Source organism: Neofelis nebulosa, chromosome 3 (assembly GCF_028018385.1).
Source record: "Neofelis nebulosa isolate mNeoNeb1 chromosome 3, mNeoNeb1.pri, whole genome shotgun sequence".
NCBI classification, from domain to species: Eukaryota; Metazoa; Chordata; class Mammalia; order Carnivora; family Felidae; genus Neofelis; species Neofelis nebulosa.
Genome location: NC_080784.1, coordinates 88,015,983 through 88,038,189, shown reverse-complemented (window position 1 = coordinate 88,038,189; position 22,207 = coordinate 88,015,983). Strand labels below are relative to the sequence as shown.

At 42.8% G+C, this 22,207-nt stretch overlaps 1 protein-coding gene across 3 annotated transcripts in view; it reads right to left on the bottom strand.

Annotated features, from left to right (window-relative positions):
• The window catches only part of SETD7 (SET domain containing 7, histone lysine methyltransferase), a 70,023-nt gene that overhangs the window by 24,234 nt on the left and 23,582 nt on the right, over window positions 1-22,207 (bottom strand). For all 3 annotated transcript variants that reach the window (XM_058721328.1, XM_058721329.1, XM_058721327.1), the window contains exons 5-8: window positions 17,410-17,599; window positions 11,569-11,650; window positions 7,839-7,956; window positions 4,254-4,411 (exon numbers count right to left, since the gene is read on the bottom strand). In XM_058721328.1, coding sequence (XP_058577311.1) covers window positions 4,254-4,411; window positions 7,839-7,956; window positions 11,569-11,650; window positions 17,410-17,599 — 548 coding nt within the window. The remainder of the gene's footprint in view (window positions 1-4,253; window positions 4,412-7,838; window positions 7,957-11,568; window positions 11,651-17,409; window positions 17,600-22,207) is intronic.

Sequence of the window (22,207 nt, the reverse complement as noted above, 5' to 3'; positions counted from 1 at the left end):
GCAGCTAGACGTGGAGAATCTCAGCCCCACCCAGACCTGATCTGGAATCTGCATTTTAACAACAATTCCAGGTGATTCATGTGCACGCTCAAGTTTAAAAATCTCTGTTCTATCTTTTCGAGCATATGTGGCACTCTGTATTTATAAACCAACAATCATGGTCAACCACCAAAAATCTGTCCTTAATGGAAACTGGATCCAGAGCAGCCGGTCGGCATCTCGGCTCATGTGGCCCGTAGCAGGCGATGAGCCGGCTGTACCTTGTGGGCAAGGCTTTACCAGGGTGCTTTGGGAGCTGTAAGGAAGAGCCCTCCGGACTTTTAAAAGCAAAAAACTCTGTATTCCACCTATACAGACAGAGGAAGTGTTGTTTTCTAGCCTAAAAATAGATGAAGATTTCTTTCCAAGAGGGAAGCCTAGACCTCTCTGCCAACCTGCCTTTTAAATATTTCCCTGTGAAGCATCTTGTGAAGGGAGCAGCTGTTGGGTGTCTCAGAACCTGAGGCAGGGCTAATGCTATGGCTACGTTCCTCTACCAAAGGCTCCCAACCAGGTTCACTCCCATAACACCTGTGGGAGAATAGGAGATAAGTAAGTAACAGACTTAGCTCACCTAATGGCTTCCGAAACCCCAAATGGATATATACATATATGTAAGGCATGGCCAAAAAGAAATTTGCTTTATTTCTGTATGTATTGGTCAAATAAATCTCATTCGTTTATAGTCACATTTTGAGCAAAGGACATTGAGACACCAAAGGAGAAGTTTCCAGACCCTAAGTTAGATTGGCACATGCACCATGATAGGAAGTACTTGGCTAGTTCCCTCTATTGGTGGTGAGGAAAGGAGTGTGTCTGTGGTTTAGGGACATCTTTTACGTGGTGGACAAAGGAACAACCTCACCCTCACTCCCAGGGGTCTCTATGTTCACCCCACGTGGGTGTCATCTTTCCTGGAAAGCACTCTTGACTCAGGGTCAGAAGACTCTGGTATGAGTCCTGGTTCGACACGTTATTACTGCCCCCTCTCAGAGAGCTTACTTCCATATCTCTGAATCTCACTTTCCTTACCTGCAAATTCATGGTAATACTAGTAATCCTAATCCTATAAGAGTTGTCATCGTGACAAAATAGGATCACATATATAAAACATCTCACACAATACTTGGCACAGAGGACTCAGCTACTCTAAGTGACTACATGTGCATTGTGTGAGCATGTGCACGCGCACAGAATTCTCATACTGTGCCCCATCACAGACATCCATCCCTGCCCCGGGAACTCAGGAATTCCTTATGAAAATCACAACTCTTTGTCTCTAAATTAAAACATTTCATGAAAAAAATAAGACCCTTGGGGTGCCTGGGTGGCTCAGTCGGTTAAGCGTCCGACTTTGGCTCAGGTCATGATCTCGGGGTTTGTGAGTTCGAGCCCCACGTCAGGCTCTGTGCTGAGAGCTCAGAGCCTGGAGCTTGCTTCAGATTCTGTGTCTCCCTCTCTCTCTGACCCTCCCCCGTTCATGCTCTGTCTCTCTCTGTCTCAAAAATAAATAAAGGTTAAAAAATTAAAATAAATAATAATACCCCTGAAATGGAGCTCAAGCTAATCTTCTTGTGCACTGAAAAAGTCTGGGAGAAGCCTAAGACTTCTGTTACAACCCTCTTCTATTTTCATTTTCCTACTTGTTACTGTTATTTTCAAAGAGTAGAAAATGGACACCCTGAAAAAAACTCAATTTCAGGTGCTGATTCTCCAAGGCAAGCACTAAGGCACAACAATTAAGGACACTTAGCCACTTGGACTAAGAGGTCCGAGTTTCCTGTCCATGAGTGAGGGGACAGTAACGGAAGTTGCCCCACAGAGGTACTGGGAGGACTAAATGAGGTAATTCAGGAGAAGCTGTTTGCACAGCACCAGCCTAAAGTGCTCAGAAAACACCAGCAGCACGATTACTGGTCAAAGCAAACCTCTGCACCGAGTGGTTTGGCCCCTTGGTGACATGTTACCTATATTTACAACCAGGAAAGTAGTCCATTTGGCATTTTGTATCAGACTACAGCTTATGGGGATATTGTTTTGTTTATGTCAAAGTGTGCATAATAATACCAACGATTTTACAGACAAATGAATGCCGTGAATTGGTATCTGAATTTTCTTTTAAGTGTTTAGTTTTGAGAGACAAAGAGAGAGAGAGAGAGAGAGAGAGAGTGAGGGAGGGAGGGACAGAGAGAGAAACACAGAATCTGAAGCAGACTCCAGGCTCTGACCTGTCAGCACACAGCCCAACGCGGGGCTTGAACTCACGAAGGGTGAGATCGTGACCTGAACTGAAGTCAGAAGCTTAACCAACTGAGCCACCCATGTGCCCCATGTCTCTGAATTTTATATTATGATATATTATTATTCAGGTAGTCTTCCCATTACCCCAAACAACTAATATTTCACATTGGACTCAAAGAAAATAACCCTGAAGAGTACAGGGACTTGATTCTGCACAAATGGTTCCCTCCCTTGTCTCCTGTGCTCTCTTCCTTTTGGGGAGAAAAATCATGTCCTTGCAATGAAATCACAGAACTAATTTGTTTTGAAAGAGCAGTCTAAGTAGCATTTATTATCGCTAGTTACCACTGCTTTAAAAGATTGTTGGTAAGCTGTGTGCAGCTTGGAACGATGCTTTGGCCTAACTCACACTGGCCACGAAAGCCTTGGAGTTAATAACAGTGTCAGTTTCATTTTACATGACACATGTCCTTTGCCATTTCTACCTGCCCTTTAAACAGCAGTTGTAGCTTCAGTACTTGTTTCTGGGTGCCAAGGGGAGCAAGTCCCTGCCAGAACAATTTTCAAGCCATCTCAGGGATGCAAGGAGGGACATTCAAATCCTGGCAATTTTCCCACAGATTAAATGCACAGGATCTAATCCTGCTTCTGTTAACAAGCAATACACTGAGGGACTGCAGGCTCTAACTGAGCAGAAAAGGTTGCACACAGCTGCCTGGCCCCCAGGAGGATCTGGCATTCTCCAACTGAGCTAAGGAGATCAATGATGATGGTACAAGGAATCCCAACTATACCCTTCAAGGAATAGTCAGAGATGCTTCACTTTGGGAGGAGGACATTCAAGGCGTATAGGAAAACTTCTAAAATATTTGTAGGGCTGCCATGGGGAAGACAGACTGGCATAGTGCATGAGAAAGGGAAATGATTAGGGCCAAGGGCTGGTTGTTCCAGGAAACCCACTTAGTATGCACGGAAACAACATTCTAATCATCAGAGCCCAAAAGCTAGTTTCATAAAATCTTCAGTTTGTCCAGATAGCTGCCCTCAAGGGCGGCTCCCCGTCGATGGAGGTTTACAAGAAAAGGTTCTACAGCAGGTGGAAGTGGAGGCTCAAACTCTGAGAGGTAGGATTATTTGGCTTTTTAAAATAAGAGCTTTGTTGAGATGCAATTTATATACCTCATAATTCACCCATTTGAGGTATACAGTTCGGTGGGTTTCAGTCGTGCAACCATCACTACTGTCTAATTTTAGTACCTTGCACCACCCTCAAAAGAGACCCCATGCTCATGCGCCATTAACCTCATTTCCCTCCACTCCCCCCGGCCCTGGGCAACCACTGATCTATATTCTGTCTCCATGAATTCTGCTGTGGTGGACAATTCATACCAATGGAATCATACACTATGGGTCTTATGTGACTAGCTTCTTGCACTTAGCATGATGTTTTCACGGCTCATCCACATTGTAGCATGTGACAGTATTTCTTTCCTCTGTATTGTCAAATAATGCGGACTCTGATTTCAGGGGTCTTTTCCAACACCGAGACCTTGTGCCCTAAGCTCTAGCGTTTTATTTTCCTCCTTCCTTTCACACCTAAAAGAGTTCACTAATCTCCACTGTGCAGAACAATTTTAATTTTTCTAGTATTTCAAGTATAACACCACCCTTACTTTTCCAGAATGAGACAACGTAAGGACAAAAAAGCATCAACAAAACAGCGCACACAAAGAACAGTATTTCTGTAACATTTCTACCCTTCCAAGCACTTTTCCATTTCTTCGCCTACTAAGGCCAGAGGAGGAGCTAGTTAGATTCTGAGTTTCAGGTCATAACTGTGAGGGTCCTGGGAGGGTACTTGGAGGGAGCGGCCTTCTGTGGGGCAGGATGACACCTGTTACATGCCCTCCTCAGTCTCAGGGCCCTGGCAGATAGGACCTAGATCTGCCCTGGAAGCTCGGTGTCATACTCACATGTCGTAGATGCAGTTTGGAGTGAAGGAGTGATTTGCCTTGTGTCCCAAGGAGGCACAGTACTTGGATACATGGTTGTAGGGCTCAGGCACATCAATGACCGTTTCTTCATCGAGGGAGAGGGTATTCCCATTAAGGGCCCAGTCTCTGCTGTCAACCTGTAGAAAACAAGAAAGCAAACATTAGAGATAGCCATTCTCCCTAAATCTCAAAGAACATCAGCAATATTAACTCATTTATCCTTATGTTTCATGGTTTGAGTGTTATATACGTGAAAAGAACCTAAGGCATCTGTCTGCACACTGATGGTGTGAAAGCCATTTATGGGCAGCACCAGGCAGCTCAACTTACAATGTATTAATTTTTCTTTATCTTCTATGAAAAAAAGGATTTGAAGTCCCTTAAAAGACACACAAAAATATAACCAGATGTCCCTAGGTTGTTTATTTCTTCACTGCAGGCTAAGACTTGTTACTTCAAAAGCCTTCCAGCACCAAACTCAAATTTTTACACATCTAATTGTTTTTTTTTTTAAGTTTATTTATTTTTGAAAGAGAGAGAGACAGACAGAGTGTGAGTGGGGGTGTGGGGCAGAGAGAGAGGGAGAGACAGAATCTGAAGCAGGCTCCAGGCTCTGAGCTGGCAGCACAGAGCCTGATGTGGGGCTCGAACTCACAGACTGAGAGATCATGACCTGAGCCGAAGTCGGACACTCAACGGACTGAGATACCCAGGAGCCCCATTACACATCCAATTGTTTTTTAAAGGGCCCAAACAAAGCAGAGTTTTAGCCATTCAGGGCCTGCTTTCCTGGGGACACCTGACCCCACATCTGCCATCAGTAGATTAGATAATTCCAGCACCATAAAGCCCGCAGACGGCCTCTGTCCTTTGGAGGTCTCTGGCCCAGAGACCCCTCACCGTACCCCAGGTCACCTAGACACATAAGCCCCCTCTCTGCCCCTCTCTTTCCTGGGAGTTCCCTGCCTTCCTCCTGCTCTGTTTGTGGCCTTCGTGCACAAGCTTCTGGACCTTTTCATGCTGGGAGCACATCCCGTCTCTTGCCGCCCTGTCTAAGCACTGCCCAGTGTCAAGAAAACCTGTGTGCTACTGCCTCCTGTGGTCTTATCTGTTTCTCTGATCAACCTCCAAATCCCTTGGACCCCTACTGTGAAGGAGATGAGGCAAAAGAAAAACAAAAGTAAGAACATCAAGTGGAACCAGAACTTGAGAATGCAAAACTGTGTTTCAGGAGAGTCCTTCACCTTTGTTACAAGCGGGTGACCAATGTGACCAGCAGAGTTCCCAGCTACCAGTGTGCTTTCTTACCTACATTAGGGCTCATTCACTAATAGGCTTCCCTTCTCCAAGCCACTTCCCCACCCCAAGCCACAGCCCAGGATCTGGTGATGCCAGCCGAACAGTTTTTTGAGAGTAAATAGGATCACTTTTTTTCTTTAAGTTTATTTATTTATTTTTGAGGTGGGGGGAGGGGCAGAGAGAGGGAGAGAGAGAAAGAACCCCAAGCAGGCTCTGCACTGTCAGCATGGAGCCCAGTGCAGATCTTGATCTCATGAACCATAAGATTGTGACTGGAGCCGAAATCAAAGAGTCGGATGCTTCCCCGACTGAGCCACACAGGTGCCCCTAGGATCACATTTTTATATAGAACTATTGACTCTCAGAGGTGTACTTTCTCTCCTGCCCCTAAATTACAACTGGGCTGTTATTTGTACCTGATATTTATTCAACAACTATTTACTGAGTGCCTACCATATGCCAGGCACTCTCCTAGGTGCAGGGAATATAGCAGTGATGAACGTGAAAAAAATCTTCACGGGTCTTAATATTCCAGCCCTGTCATGTGATACTGAGATACCATCTACCTTAGGTTGCTGTCAGTTGTGTATTTTTCTTATCTCCCCAACAGAATCTAAATTTCAGGAAGGAGGGTGCCTATCCATTTATACAGTACAGCACAGTGAGTTTCGCCTGGAGCCAGATTCTGCTGTCTGAAATCCTGCTTGAACTCTGACGGTTACTGTATTTGTGACCTTGGGCAAATGGCTTACCCTCTCTGGGCTTCAGTTTTGTTATCTGTTATCTAAGGTTAGAATAAATAAGTAGCGTGTCACTATCCTGAGCCACCTTTCATATGCTGAATTTCCTGGATCGTCAGACACAGAAGTCTGGCTATGACCAGGGGATACCGTGTGCCCGGCCGGCCACGGCTCAGTTTGAGTGCAAAGCCATCCTTGTCGGTACGACGGTTTTGAAACTGCAAACACTTCTGATGGCTCAGAGCCTGGAGCCTGTTTCACATTCTGTGTCTCCCTCTCTCTGACCCTCCCCCGTTCATGCTCTGTCTCTGTCTCAAAAATAAATAAACGTTAAAAAAAAAATTAAAAAAAAAAATGGGGCGCCTGGGTGGCTCAGTCGGTTGAGCGTCCGACTTCAGCTCGGGTCACGATCTCGCGGTCCGTGAGTTCGAGCCCCGCGTCGGGCTCTGGGCTGATGGCTCAGAGCCTGGAGCCTGTTTCAGATTCTGTGTCTCCCTCTCTCTGACCCTCCCCCATTCATGCTCTGTCTCTCTCTGTCTCAAAAATAAATAAACATTAAAAAAAAAAAAATTAAAAAAAGAAAGTGCAAACACTTGATGATTTCATGGCATTTCCCCCATAGCAGTCCACGGCAGGAAGTAAAAAAGTGAAGACACGAATGAGCAATAGAACCAGCAAGCCCAAGTCCTACACGCTTAATGCAAGTGAGACCAGATGGAGACGACAAGCCAGGCTAAAGCATCGACTTTCTGCCCTTAGGCAGACATGTAAGGAAGTTCATTGTGAAGCGAAGAAACAGAAGCAAAAACACACATGAATTCTGGAAAATATATCAAAGTTGTATTTTAAAGGCAAGAGGTGATTATTCTTTAACTTTTTGTTTTCATTTTTTTTGTTTGTTTGTTTTTGTTTTCTTTTTGGGTTTTTTTTTGGGTTTTTTTTGGCAGTAGAACACTTCCTGGCTGGATGCAGGCTACTGTGTGACTTTTGCACAAACAGGAGGGGGCCTGCCTATACAGTGCCCTGCGCAAGATCATAATAACTACTAACAGAGTCCAGTTGGATCTCAATTTTTCAGATACTGGGTGTAGCACAGTGCAAAGCAATTGCTGTCTCATTCACGGCAATATCCCACTTTTTATAAAATAGCTGTGAAACTTAAAAGAGACCCCAGAGAGATCCCCTGTCCCTCCTGCCATGTGAGTCTGCGATGACAAGAGGGCCATTCATGAACCAGGAAGTGGACCGACTAGACACCAAATCTGTTAATACCTTGACCTTGGACTTCCAGCCTCCAGAACTGTAAGAAATAAATTTTTGTTGTTTATAGGCCATGCTGTGAATGGTATTTTTGCTACAGCAGTCCAAAGACTGCTATGAGACAGTATATCCCACCAGTTTTACCAAAAAAGACTGTTCTTTCATATTTCTAGGGAATACTAAAAGGGCTAACAGGAAAATTAAGAGTGTTTGAAACAAAGCCCTTTAGCCAATCAAGTTGATTCTCCGCTTCTACCCCACTCACCTCTTGGTGTGTAATTCGAACTCCATTATAAAAAGACATAACAGTATTAGGTCCCACTGCTATCTTTGAAAACAGTCCTTCTCCAGCACTGGAAATGAGAGATTCAGCAACATAAACCCTAAATAGGAAAAACAGTCAAATGATGGTTCTTTCAGTTTGATATGTTACTTTTTATATCAACCATCAACATAGTATGGCTACTGAACCAAAACATCAGTTCATAGTAATACAGTGAGGAAAGAAGGAAGGAAGGAAGGAAGGAAGGAAGGAAGGAAGGAAGGAAAGAAGGAAGGAAGGAAGGAAGGAAGGAAGGAAGGAAGGAAAGAAGGAAGGAAGGAAGGAAGGAAGGAAGGAAGGAAGGAAGAAAGGAAAGTTAAGCCCTAACATTTGGCATTAGAAATTGAGGAACTGCTACTTACGTACCTTTTAAGAGTGATGTCTAGGGGGTGCCTTGGTGGTTCAGTCAGTTAAGCATCTGACTCTTGGTTTCAGCTTATGTCATGATCTCACAGTTTGAGGGCTCAAGTCCCACATCGGGCTCTGTGCTGACAGTGTGGAGCCTGCTTGGGATTCTGTCTCTTTGCCCCTCCCCTGCTCACGCATTCTCTCTCTCTCAAAATAAATAAATAAAACTTAAAAAAAAAAGAGTGTTGTTTAAAATACACTCTCAAATATGGGGAATATTATATACAGTTGATCCATGGGTGTAAACTATGCAGGTCCATTTATATGTGGAATTTTTTTTTAATGTTTTTATTTATTTTTGAGACAGAGAGAGACAGAGCACGAACAGGGGAGGGGCAGAGTGAGAGGGAGACACAGAATCCGAAGCAGGCTCCAGGCTCTGAGCTGTCAGCACAGGGCCTGATGCAGGGCTAGAACTCATGAACCGTGAGATCATGACCTGAGCCAAAGTCAGATGCTTAACTGATTGAACCACCCAGGTGCCCCTATATGTGGGATTTTTACAGTACAGTACCACAAATGTCTTTTCTCTTCCTCATGACTTTTTCTTTTCTTTTCTTTTCTTTTTTAAGGTTTTATTTTTAAGTAATTTCTCCACCCAACATGGGGTTCAAACTCACAACCTTGAGATCAAGAGTTGCACGCTCTACCAACTGAGCCAGCCAGGAGTGCCCCTTTATGACTTTCTTAATAACATTTTCTTTCTTTCTTTTTTTTTTTTTTTTAATGTATTTATTTTTGGGAGAGAGAGAGAGAGAGAGAGAGACAGAGAGACAGAGTATGAGCACGGGAGGGGCAGAGAGAGGAAACACAGAATCTGAAGCAGGCTCCAGGCTCTGAGCTGTCAGCACAGAGCCTGATGCGGGGCTCGAACCATGAGCTGAGATCATGACCTGAGCTGAAGTTGGTCACGTAACTGACTGAGCCACCCAGGCACCCTCTTCATAACATTTTGTTTTCTCTAGCTTACTAGAGAAATACTAAGTAAATAGTAAGAAATACTAATATTTATTAAGAATACAGTATATAATATGTATAACATACAAAATATGTGTTAATCAACTGTTTATGTTATTGGTAAGGCTTCCTATCAACAGTAGGCTATTAGTAGTGAAGTTTTTGGGGAATCAAAAATTATATGTGGATTTTCAGCTGTGTGCAGTGGGGGAGAGGGGAGGTGCCCCAACCCCTGTGTTGTTCAAGGCTTCACTGTATTCATAAAGCAACTCAACATTTGATAAGAGGTTTTTTTTTAAAAAGAAATTATGTTTTTAGTTAATGAGTGTTTTCACTGTCTTCCTGGACAAGTAAACATTTCCAAAGTAATTCAAGCTATGCCCATTTGTCAGGGCTAAATAGGAAGAAAGGCTGTTTTAATTAAGCCCCAAGATGAATCTTTCACTTGAAACACTGACAGTTAGTAAAACATATTCAATATGCACTTCCCAACAAAAGGGTTTATAACATGTCCACTAACTATGGCCCAAGGGTCAAATCTGGCAGCTGCCCACTCTTGGAAATACAGTTTTATGGAACGTGGCCACGCCTATTTGCTGTCTCTTGTTGCTTTAGCGTTACAAAGGCAGAACTGAGTAGTTGCAGTAGGGAACCAGAAAGCTTAAATATTTACAATATGGCTCTTTACAGAAAAAGTTTGCCAATCCCTGGTTTACAGGAAAACAGCACTCACTCATCATTATTGAACTGGACTGAATAAGAGAGTGCATGCCCCATGAACAACTAACTATTCCAGCTCTTTGGGTGCTGTGATCTAATGACTCTGGTGGAAATGCTCATCTTTAATTTTTGTTCCATGGGTCTTACGCTTATTTTATGCACTAGAGGACTAAATTATTGCTTCCAACTTTACTTCTTCTCTGTGGTAGAATTATACATCCTGCTACTTTGCCATGTGACCTTGTGGTGCCTCCTTCACGGTGGGTAGACCATGTACCCCTGCCGGGACCATGCTGGGCTTGGCCGTATGCTCTACCTTGCTACTGGAACATGGGCAAGAGGACTGCATGCCAGGGCCCAGGTGTTAAGAGGATGGCAAATTTCTGTCAGTTTTCTGCGATTTCCATTCATCTCTACCGGAAGAAGATGCCTCAGGAGGACACTGCTCCTTCAGCCTGCATCTTGGAATACAGACATGTGAAACCGACCTGAACCCAACTTGAAATCTGAAGTCCAGCCTCATCCAGCTGAGCCAAGTTGAGTCTGGTCAAAAGTGGCTGAACCTCAGCTAACTTACAGAATCATGAGTGTAACATAACATTTCTGCATTCATAAACCACTGTTAGGTTTTGAGGGTATCATTATACAGCATCATCACAACGAAAGTAACAAAAAAGATGGATACATATGATTATCGCGCTTTTGTGTTTCCGGTAGGCAAGAGACAAGAGACCAAACCCTTCCCTTTGTAAATGGACCACAGCTTTGTATCAAGAAAGAGGCCTTTCATTCATTGTGACATTGTGGTGGGAGCCCTGTCAGTTAAACCAAGGAAGTGGCCCATTTTTCAGATGGGACCAGAACAAAAAGTGAATGGGAGTCGTGCTTTGTAAGCCAGGCTAACAAAAGAGTGAGGCAAAGAGAAGGCCAACTGCCGATGGCACTCTTACTCAGGAGCAGGCCAGCTGCTAGGAGACAAGCATCTCGGGGAGAGTACCAGAGAAAGTCATACCAAGAACTGAGCACTGGAGTTTAGAGAAGATGAAATGGAATGGGACTTGACACTTGGGGAATGAGCTTATAGAATCGGAAGCTTGTCATTTATAAGCTGGAATGTCTTTATGCTTCTTATATTGTCTTTCTTTCATGCCTGTTCTCCCTTAGTGAATAAAGAAATTGTCTTGTGTTCCAGATCCCCTCAGCTATGCTAAGTAAAGGAGGCATTCTGGTTCCTGCCTTGGCTAGACAGAGCTTTAAAGAAGGTGAAATGCTCTAGAGGCCGGCATGTGGCTTTCATTGCACCAGGGCCCTCAAAAAGGGGACACCTGGGTAGGGCATAGCTGGCTGCCTAGCCCGACAGCTGTCTATATGTAGAAGTTTCATTCTGGGACTGACACATGGCTGTTCTGTGCTTTATGGGTGGAGAAACTCTCTCACAGGGACAGAGTCTATATGAGCATAAAAACACTCTTCATCACAATATATGAACTTTTTTTCAGAGAGCCACAAAGAAGGATTAGTTCCCAACATTAGGGCTTTTTAACCTCCTATAAACAGGGCTATTAAAACCACAAGGAAAAAAAATTACCTCTCTGATTCATATGGATCTGGAAGAAGAGCATTGGTAGAAATGCAAGATGAAGTCGATTTATCAAAGTGGTACACCGAACCTGAAAAGCAAACGAAAATCTCAATCCAGGGATTACAGAGTTAGAGAAGAACTTTTACAGCGTCTCTCTGTATTCATGGGACAGAATGAGTTAAATAATGAAAAGTGTTATTCAAGTTATAGCACCTGGTGGAGAGGATGTGGAGAAACGGGAACCCTCTTGCACTGTTGGTGGGAATGCAAACCGGTGCAGCCGCTCTGGAAAACAGTGTGGAGGTTCCTCAAAAAATTAAAAATAGACCTACCCTATGACGCAGCAATAGCACTGCTAGGAATTTACCCAAGGGATACAGGAGTGCTGATGCATAGGGGCACTTGTACCCCAATGTTTATAGCAGCACTTTCAACAATAGCCAAATTATGGAAAGAGCCTAAATGTCCACCAACTGACAAACAGATAAAGATGTGGTTTATATATACAATGGAATACTACTTGGCAATGAGAAAGAATGAAATCTGGCCATTTGTAGCAACGTGGATGGAACTGGAGGGTATTATGCTAAGTGAGATAAGTCAGGCAGAGAAAGACAGATACCCTATGTTTTCACTCATATGTGGATCCTGAGAAACTTAACAGAAGACCATGCGGGAGGGGAAGGGGGAAAAAAGTTATAGAAAAGGAGGCAAACCGTAAGAGACTGTTAAATACTGAGAACAAACTGAGGGTTGATGGGGGATGGGGGAGAGGGGAAAGTGGGTGATGGGCACGGAGGAGGGCACTGGATGTTGTATGGAAACCAATTTGAAGATAAATTATATACATATATATATATATATATATATATACACACACACACACACACGTGTATATATATATATATATATACACTCACACACATATATGTATACTTACATATACGTATATATGTGTGTGTGTGTGTGTGTGTGTGTGTATATGTATATATAAAAGTCATAGTACCTGGAATAAATTCTTCAATATAAGTAAAAAAATTTTTTTTAATTTATTTATTTTGAGAGAGCGAGAGAGCGAGCAAGCAGGGGAGGGGCACACAGAGAGAGAGACAGAATCCCAAGCAGGCTCCATACCGTCATCACAGAGCCCGACAGGGGGCTTAAACCCCCAAATTGTGAGATCATGACCTGAGCTGAAGTTGAATACTTAACCAACTGAGTCACCCAGGCGCCCCCAAATTCTCCAATATAAATGAATGGTTTTTAGATTTGCTTTTGAGTTGCATTTTTAGGTCTTAATGAACAGCCATCGTATGTATTTCTTAAAATCCCATTTTTGCTTTTGAATTGTCTTTATTCAAATGGTTTAAAAAATGCTTGTGCAATTAAAATTTTTAATCAAGAAAATGCTTTGTCATGAAATTCTGAGATCTTCTGGGCAGATCAGGTTGAGTGATGGTTTTAAAATTTTCTCGTGGTTTTCTTCCTAGTAGACACAGTCTGTAGACTCCAACCACCCAGCCCTGGCAATTGTCTCCTTCACTAAAAATAAACATTCAGCCTCACCAGAATTAAGAACAGAACTGCTTTTGATAAAGCAAAAACACAGTCATCTTATTTCTACTAAGGTTGTTCAGAAGCAAGTCAGTAATTTATTCCAGAAACTAAGGTACACAACTGTCCTAGATTTAACACTGGTTCTCCGCAAAGGACCAGCCTCAGAGAGCCTTCCCAGAGCACACTGAAGACATCCGAGGCTCTACTGCACAGTAAGTAAAGAAGCACATTTCAGAACCGATGGGCTTAGTCCTGTAAAGTAAATTCTTTTAGGCACTAAGACATCACAGTAGTCCCATTAAGCAATTCCTCGGTGGTTACCAGTGGTTACCAGGTCCTCTTTCAGTTTTGTTTTGTTTTGTACAATCACAAAATCCAAAATCAATGTCTCAAACTAAAAGTTAAAAAGCAATCAGGATCAGTCAAGGTCTAGCTAGGAAACAGACCATTTGAGTATTTCAAAGAGAGAATTTCACTCAGGGAATTGGTTATACAGAGCACGGAAGAACTAAGAAGCCAAACGGGCAGGTAAGGAGCCCAGAAACTGGCAAGAGCTGGAAGCCATACAGCCCTAAGCCAGAGGGACAAAGGCGGAGAGGGTGTGCCTGGGGTTCTAGAGTTGAACTGATGCGGGACCTTCCTGTTGGGAGATGGAATCAGGAGACAGGCCACTGCTGGAGACACTGCTGGACACAGAGAGATCTTCTCCCTGATTCCTTTCCTCTCCATGCCCTTGGCCAGTGCCTCCCGATGGCCAAACCCAGAGAGAAGCCAATGCACATGACCCTAGGAAACATGGCCTGCCAGCGGCAGAAGCCCCTTGCAATGAAAGCAGGACATGTGGACAAGAATTGCATCTGGGAGCAAACTGGTAATGGACCAACGCACAATCCATTAAAGGAAGTTAGTTTAAAAAAGAAACAACCCACACAATTCAACCAAACTTTTCTGTAAAATACATGTTGTATTGCACAGAAAATCTATGAACTTCCACCTTCCTTCTTTAGACTAAACCTTTCATCCCAAACGTACAGAGTGCCAACTACATGTAAAGCACTGTGTTAGGGACCGTGCAGGTGCAAAGAGGAGAAACACCTCCAGCTGCTCTTCAAGGAGCCGATGCTGTCTTTTCCAGCTTAATGTCCCTTCCTGTTTTCCTAGATCTGCTCCAGGCAAACGGAGCACAATCTTTAGTTTTACTCCTCTCCTCTATAGTTTATACTATGCCCTTTGACCAGAATTCATTCATTCACTTGACAGTCACTAATTCTACGAGGTGAGCCAAGCCTTAAAGACAGAATGGGAATTAACAGAGAAAGGAGTTCCTTTGTCGAGAGATGAAGAGACAAGGCAAGAAGAAAATCCCGCCTGAGGCATAACGAAGAAATCAGCTCATGGTAAGTGGAGAACTAGAAGCAATTTATGGGGAGCGCCTGGGTGGCTCAGTCAGTTGAGTGGCTAACTATTGATTTCAGCTCAGGTCATGATCCCAGGGTTGTGGAATTGAGCCCCGCTCTGGGCACCGGGCTTGCTTAAGATTCTCTCTCTCTCCCTCTGCCCCTCTCTGACATGTGCTCTAAGTAAATAAAAATAGAAGCAGTTTGTGGTTGCAAAAGCATAAAGAGAAAGGGTGTGGTGGGAGAGGTCAATGGGGGGCAGGTTGGGAGTACTTTGTGTGAGGTGTTTGCATTACGTTTTCCTCCTCCCCATGGTGGACCAGATGGCAGCATGGCCCTGTCAGACCTCATCTGTAGGTTAGTCTGCAGCTCACTGACAGTAACGAGAGAGGCTGGGGGAGTGCGGTGGGGAGAGGTGCAGAACACTGAAGACCTGTGTCCTGTCAGTCACCCAAAGCAGCCATGCTTCTTGACCTTTGTGAAACCCAAATTGCTCAATGTATCCTTAAATTAACAGGCCTGCCAGAATCTCACCAGTTATGCCCCTCCTCCCGACCTTTACTGTGGCCTTATAATGAAAAGGGTGTTCATCATTTACAACCAGGAGTTCTAAAAAAAAAAAAAAATACCCTTTGAGAACTATTACCCTCACTTCCCAAAATCTGTTTCTTACTTATACTAAGAAGAAGGTAATAATAACAATAACTTTCATTATGGTGTTTTTACAGTCGCTGCCAGCACCTGTCTTTTATAATGAAGAAACAATTTCCGAAGGGATAAAGAACTTGCCCGAGACCACACTGTGGCAAATGCTGAAGCTGAAACTTAAATGAGGTGACTCCAAAGTTCAAGGCTCTTGCCACTAAAACACGCTGCCGCTTGTGAAGTTTTAAAATTGGCATCACCATTTGGGGATCCTCCCCTGGCCCAGGTCCCTTCATTTCTAAAGACTGTGGCACTGTCTCCTTTCAGAACACATGTGAAGAGCACAGATATGAGAATTTGAAGTGCAAAGATTACTGTTTCACTTAAAATGAAAACAACTTCATTTGGGGATGATTGAAAATTTACAGAAAAGTTGCAGTACAGAGATTCCCCGATATCCCTCATGGTTTCTCCCAATGTTAACTTCTTCTGCTTCTTCTTTTTTAATGTTTATGTATTTATTTTGAGAGAGAGAGAGAGAGGCAAAGAGAGGGGAGAAAAACAGAATTCCAAGCAGGCTCCACTCCATCAGAGCAGAGCCTGACTTGGGCTCGAACTCACGAACCGTGAGATCATGACCTGAGCCAAAATCAAGAGTCAGTCACTGAATCCACTGAGCCACCCAGGCGCCCATCTCATAATGTTAACTTCTTATGTTGCATGGTATGATTGTCAAAATGAAGAAACCAACATAGCTACATTACTATTAACTAAACTTCAGACTTTATTCAGATTTCACCAGTTTTTCCACTAATGCCCTCTTTCTCTTCCAGGATCCAACCCAGAATCCCACATCACATTTAAGCTGCCTCAATTTTTAACTTAAAAAAAATAAAAACTGAGACATTTAAAACAACTCAAGTTATAAATGCTAGATTTCCCATTTTTGGACATTCTCCTCTGGAGATTCTCCTTCAGATCACAAATAGCTAAATATTATTTAGGAATATGAGTGCCTAGATTTATTATCTTTTTTACTTTTTTCTTCTTAGAACCTAATTTAGATTGGAAATACATGCATATATTGTTTTCAAGGAATCAGACCAATATAAACAGCTTCTTTTTTTCTTTGTTTTTTTCCCCCAGACTTTCTACAATAAATAATTTTATACGCAGAAAAAAATATTTAGTATGCTGTATTATACTTCTATATGGAAATGGGGGGGTGCGTGGGTGGCTCAGTCAGCTAAACACCCGACTCTTGATTCTGGCTCAGGTCATGATCTCACAGTTGCAAGATGGAACCCTGCCTAGGGCTCTGCAATGGGTTTGGAGCCTGCTTAGGATTCTCTGTCTCTCTCTCTGTCTCTCTCTCTCTCTGCCCCTCCCCTGCTCAAGCTCTCTCTCTCAAAAAAAAAAAAAAAAAAAAAAAAAAAAACCCAAATAAATAAATAAAAAAATGAAAATAAAAATAAAATAAAATAAAATAAAAGGAAATAGGATTTTTTTCTAATATGATTCCACTGGGCTCACTCATGTGTCCAGTATGTGTCCTGTGAAGATGCCACTATGCATTTATCCTTTCCAATCAGAGCTCGGGCTGAATCAGCTTTACAATCTGTACAACCTGGAGATCTACCTAATTTGATTCTTTAATATCATTGAACTGTATTTCAGTTTTTTCTGAGATATACTAATCTTTTGAAATTCATGGAATTGCTGCTGTCATTTCTTCAATTCTTCCCTGTATTATTATATAGCTATATTCTTGTCATGTGACTTTTAGCATCTGCTACTGAAATGCATGGTGTATATTTCCCCGTCTCACTGATATTTGGCTTGACTATGTGATTTGCTTTGACCGATGAAAAGTGGGTGAAATTATGTCAATTCCAAGCCAAGCTTTCAGAGGCAGCATAGGTGTCTGCTCATGCTCTGACTTCTTGTGACTCACTTGGGAAAATCTTGACCCAGGCCACCAACATCCCTTCAGATGGCCCCAGAATTAAGACCAGTAAGACACAATACAATAAGAAGCCTCAAGTCCAGCCATGCCCAGCCCAGCCCACCCCAGACCAGCTGGAGTACAGCTTGTCACCTGTATTTGAGATGTTAAGGTGTTTGTTATGCAGCAAAGCTGACTAATGCATGATTAAAGTGGACTAGACAAGGAAATTAACTTCTCTCAATTATGCCCTAACAACCTGCTTTGGAATTAGAGCATGCTTCTGAAGCAGATCCAACTTACTTCCAGGCATCAGTTCAAAGTGAGGCCTTCCTTCTTCAGTGGACATAAGGGTAGCCAGCTTTCCCTCTATCATCTCTCCATCGATGAATTTTCCATAAAGTGCGGTCCTCTCGTCAGGGTACACATACGCTATCTTCTCACCTGTCATCTCCCCGTCTTCATTTACTTCTCCCACAAGGCTGCCTCCATCCTGATGGGAGAAGCCAAAAGCCAGAAAATATTATATATAGTATTTATCCACACGGCACGACTTCAAGAAATTTTTCTTGTGCACTCCCTTCGTGGATAGCACTAATGTAACAGCTTAAGAACTCAGAGAAAAACCTGATGCATACTTACTTTCCCATCCAACCCCGTACAAATAAACGGCAAGAGGTTACATGCAGAGAAGCACAGAAAGCCTGATTTAGGGAGTCAGAGACCAAGCTGCACTTTGCAATGGTGACAAGTTACCGACACTCTCTCTTGGCTTGTTTTTGAAGAAGAGCATACGTTGTATTTGTAATATTAGTTACAAACATTTAAAGGAAATGTAACAATAAGTGTTACTTTGGGCTGATACCAAATGTGATGAGGAACAGTGGCAAGATGGTTTTACTCACTATTCATACCATTTCACTTCTCTATGTGGCATTTTGGATTTCTGGTCCATTAAAAAAATCTTTAGTTCAGATGTATTTAAGAATTAATTTAGTGTACATGAGTAAAGATAGTTGTCTGCAGTTTCTTTTTTTAAATATTTACTTTTGAGAAGGAAAGAGAGAGAGCGTGAGTGGGGGAAGGGCAGAGAGCCATGGGGACCAAGGATCTGAAAAGCAGGCTCCAGGCTCTGTGCTGACTGACAGCAGGGAGCCTGATGTGGGGCTTGAACCCATGAACTGTGAGATCATGACCTGAAGTCAGATGCTTAACCGACCCACTGAGCCACCCAGGTGCCCCTGCATTTTCTAACAGATAAAAAAAGGACTTCTGGACACTGCCTTTCTAAGAATCCTACACCACCACTTTTTATGGCATTAGAAGGAAAAGTGAAAAAAAAAAATCAACTGAATTCTATTCCCTCCCCCATCACCACTTTCTCCCCACTTTTCTTTATTTACTGTTCCCTTCTGCCTCCTTCCAGGAGAGAAGCCAGCTGTGCTTCCTGTTTAACTGTCACTTACTTTCATTCCTAAAGGTCATTAAATACTTCAGAGCAGAGGCTATCACACAATTCTGTACCCTGGTAAACGCTGGGACATAGTAGGTGATCCACAAATACTTTTTGAATTGAACTGGGATACCAAAAAATAATCTATTAACTAATCAAAAAATAACTGAATCTAGACTAAGAAATGTTTCCTTTTTTACTGCCCATGCGGAAGGTCTTTATGGTATAACTTGGAAAATCTGGGACCTCTTTGGGTTTGATACAACAAGAGTAGTGCCATGACATATTCTAAACGCTTGGTTACTTCTCCAACTCAAAGGTTCTAGAAACAGCTACTCAAAGACAGTAGTACAGGATGACTTCTGAGTGATCCCAAAGGCTGCTTGCAGAGAGACAGCAGGAATAAATAACATCAGGTACGTGATTTCTATAGTTCTCCATAGTCTGATTGCTCTTTGGAGAAAAGACTTTACAAATTTAAAAACGAATCACAGCACTTTCATAAAAAGAAAAATACTTGGCAGCATTTTTCATGGATAGAAAGCGCATTAGAGCTATATTATTGCTCTTTCTCCTCCCAGAGTTAATTCTTAATAACCCAGCATAAACGGGGATGATGCTTCCTGCAAGATCTGCCTTCAGGCTTTCAGGGGTGATTACTGAGCAGAACGGTGTTAGGGCGTTTCTGCTTCTCATATGCTGTAACTAATGTAAGCCAACGTTACCAGTTACTTGTACGGAATTCTGTCTTTCTAGGGTCTCAGATTTTTCTCCCTTAATACTCTAAACTTCTGGTTTGGGGGTGGTGGTGGTGAATTTCTCTGTCTAGTATGATAAAGCAGAGGTTCTTTTATTTCTAACAGGACGTAAACACTTTTAACTGAAAATGACGTCACCGTTCCAAGGTAAAATTCTGAAAGAAATAAGCTGTCCTGAGAGTAAGCTTATAAATACTCTAAGGGGAGCCATTCTTTTTTCCTCCCCTTGTTTCTGCTTTGACCCCGTATCACAAAACAGGTGCCTGTCTGCTGTGTCAGGGAGTGCTGGGGAGGAAGCTGCTGCCTTCTCTCCTTTGCTAGGAGGCTCCCCTTCAGGGAGAAGGAATCACTCATTTGAGTAGTGAGAAGGCGGGGTCTGACAGCCACTGCCACCCATCTCTCTATTAGGTGGAGGTGACAGGGCAAAGCCTGCTGCCCCCAGAGGTCCTGTCCTGGAAGCTGTCCGTACCCTCAGGCTGCACCTGCACCCCTCTCCATTCCTGCCCTTTCCTTGGGGAAGCTCCCCCGGGCAGGCCCTCCTTCCCTGGGGAGACCCGCGGCTTCCCAGAGCTCTATCTGCAGCTGGTCCAACTGTTCCATTCAGAGGGGGAAGGATTGAAGTGCATTCTGACTTTGGGTCCATAGCACGTCTCCGACCCAACACGGTCATAATAAAACCGACCTTTTGATCTCTGACACCTAGGTCTATTTCTTAGTGGATTCTGAATTCAGAGAGAAGAGGGATGTCATTAGCCCTCTCCACTGCCAACAGATACCGTATATAAAGCAAGTGTTATCCCAGGTTAATTTTGAAAGCTTATAACTCCCCAGTGCTTCTTTCCTAAGGCAGAGTGTTCTCTGGGTATTTAATAAGATAATAATACAGCAGGCTGATTCATACAAAAGGTGATCTCCTCTAGAGACTTTAATTGATCCTAGTCACAAGTAAGATGACAAGTAGTAGGAGGATCTGGTAATCCCTATTTTGCCTCTTCCCTATACCCAACTGCACGCACAGAGTTCCACTTTCCCTGACTCCATAATTTACTGTCACATCGGCAGATCCCCAGTGCCAGACGGCAAGATGCTCAATCAGCCTACTCCTGAAACAAAACTCTCTGTCTTCCTAAGCTGGTTAAGAACCTGCACCACTTCCCTCTTCCTGCTTGCCCTGTAGGCAGTGACTGAAAGGACTTTTGATCTATTGCAGAGCCTACTAAGAAGATATGTTAAATGTCTGGGCGATCATTTAAAAGATCTTTTGCGGTATTCTTTCCTTCTGCCCTGCTCCTAGAGTAGAACTTTTAAAAAAATATTTTACTTATTTATTTATTTTTAAAGTTTATTTATTGATTTTGAGAGAGAGACAGCGAGGGAGGGGCAGAGAGAGGGGTAAAGAGAGAATCCCAAGCAGGCTCTGCGCTGTCAGCACAGAGCCTGACGGGACTAAATGCCACAAACCGCAAGATCATGACCTGAACTGACATCAAGAGTCAGATGCTCAATCAACTGAGCCTCCCAGTCGCCCCTTTAAAATCTTATTTAAAAAAAAATTGTTTTTAAATTTTTATTTAATTTTTTGAGAGAGAGAGAGAGAGAGAGACAGAGACAGAGACAGAGCATGACCGGGGAGGGGCATAGAGAGAGAGGGAGACCTAGAATCCGAAGCAGGCTCCAGGCTCTGAGCTGTCAGCACAGAGCCCGGCACAGGGCTTGAACCCTCAAACTGTGAGATCATGACCTGAGCCGAAGTCGGCCACTTAACCGACCGAGCCACCCAGGCGCCCCAAGATTTTATTTTTAAGTAATCTCTATATCTAATGTGGGGCTCAAATTTACAACCCTGAGATCAAAAGTCATACACTCCACCAACTGAGCCAGCCAGGCACCCCGAGTATAACTTATTTTTAAAGAACAATAATGTGTAAGTAGATTTAGCTGGGGGCTATTTTTCTTGTTATACCTGTAATAGATCTTTTTTTTTTTTTTTTTTTTTTTTTTTAATCATAAGAAGATAGGTCTCAGAGTAAGAAAAATTGTATTTTGACTTAAGCTCTGGACAAAATTAAATATTATTATTATTATTATTATTATTATTATTATTATGTTAAGTAAGCTCTTTGCCCAACATGGGGGCTTGAACTCATGATCCCAAGATCAAGAGTCACATGCTCTACTCACTGAACCAGTCAGGTGCCCTGGACAAAATAAAATTTTAGATAAAATATTTTCTAAGGTCTATTTTCTGACAAATTTTCTGGAAATTAACTAATAACAGATGGGATATTTGAAATGCAAACAACAGGGGCGCCTGGGTGGCGCAGTCGGTTGAGCGTCCGACTTCAGCCAGGTCACGATCTCGCGGTCCGTGAGTTCGAGCCCCGCGTCAGGCTATGGGCTGATGGCTCGGAGCCTGGAGCCTGTTTCCAATTCTGTGTCTCCCTCTCTCTCTGCCCCTCCCCCGTTCAAGCTCTGTCTCTGTCTGTCCCAAAAATAAATAAAAAACATTAATAAAAAAAAAAAAAAATTTGAAATGCAAACAACAATTAGAGCATTAATTCCCAACCCAATGAGTTTTGCCACATCTTTTTGCTCCAGTAAACCCTAGAAATATTGGGAAATATTACCAAATACTCAAAGGCAAGGTAACTTTAATCACCTTAATTTAAACAACATAAGCCATAAATCACTTATAAAGTAGGGAGTAGGGTTGTACAATCAAGTAATAACAGTGCGGTAAGTCCCAAAAGATGGGAGATTGCTGGATCAGTCTCCTGTATGAGAACCAGAATGAAGTGTAACAATGAAATATTCCATCTCTTTCTGTATATCAGAAGACTATTTTTATTTTTATTTTTTTTAATTTTAATTTTAATTTTTTAATATATGA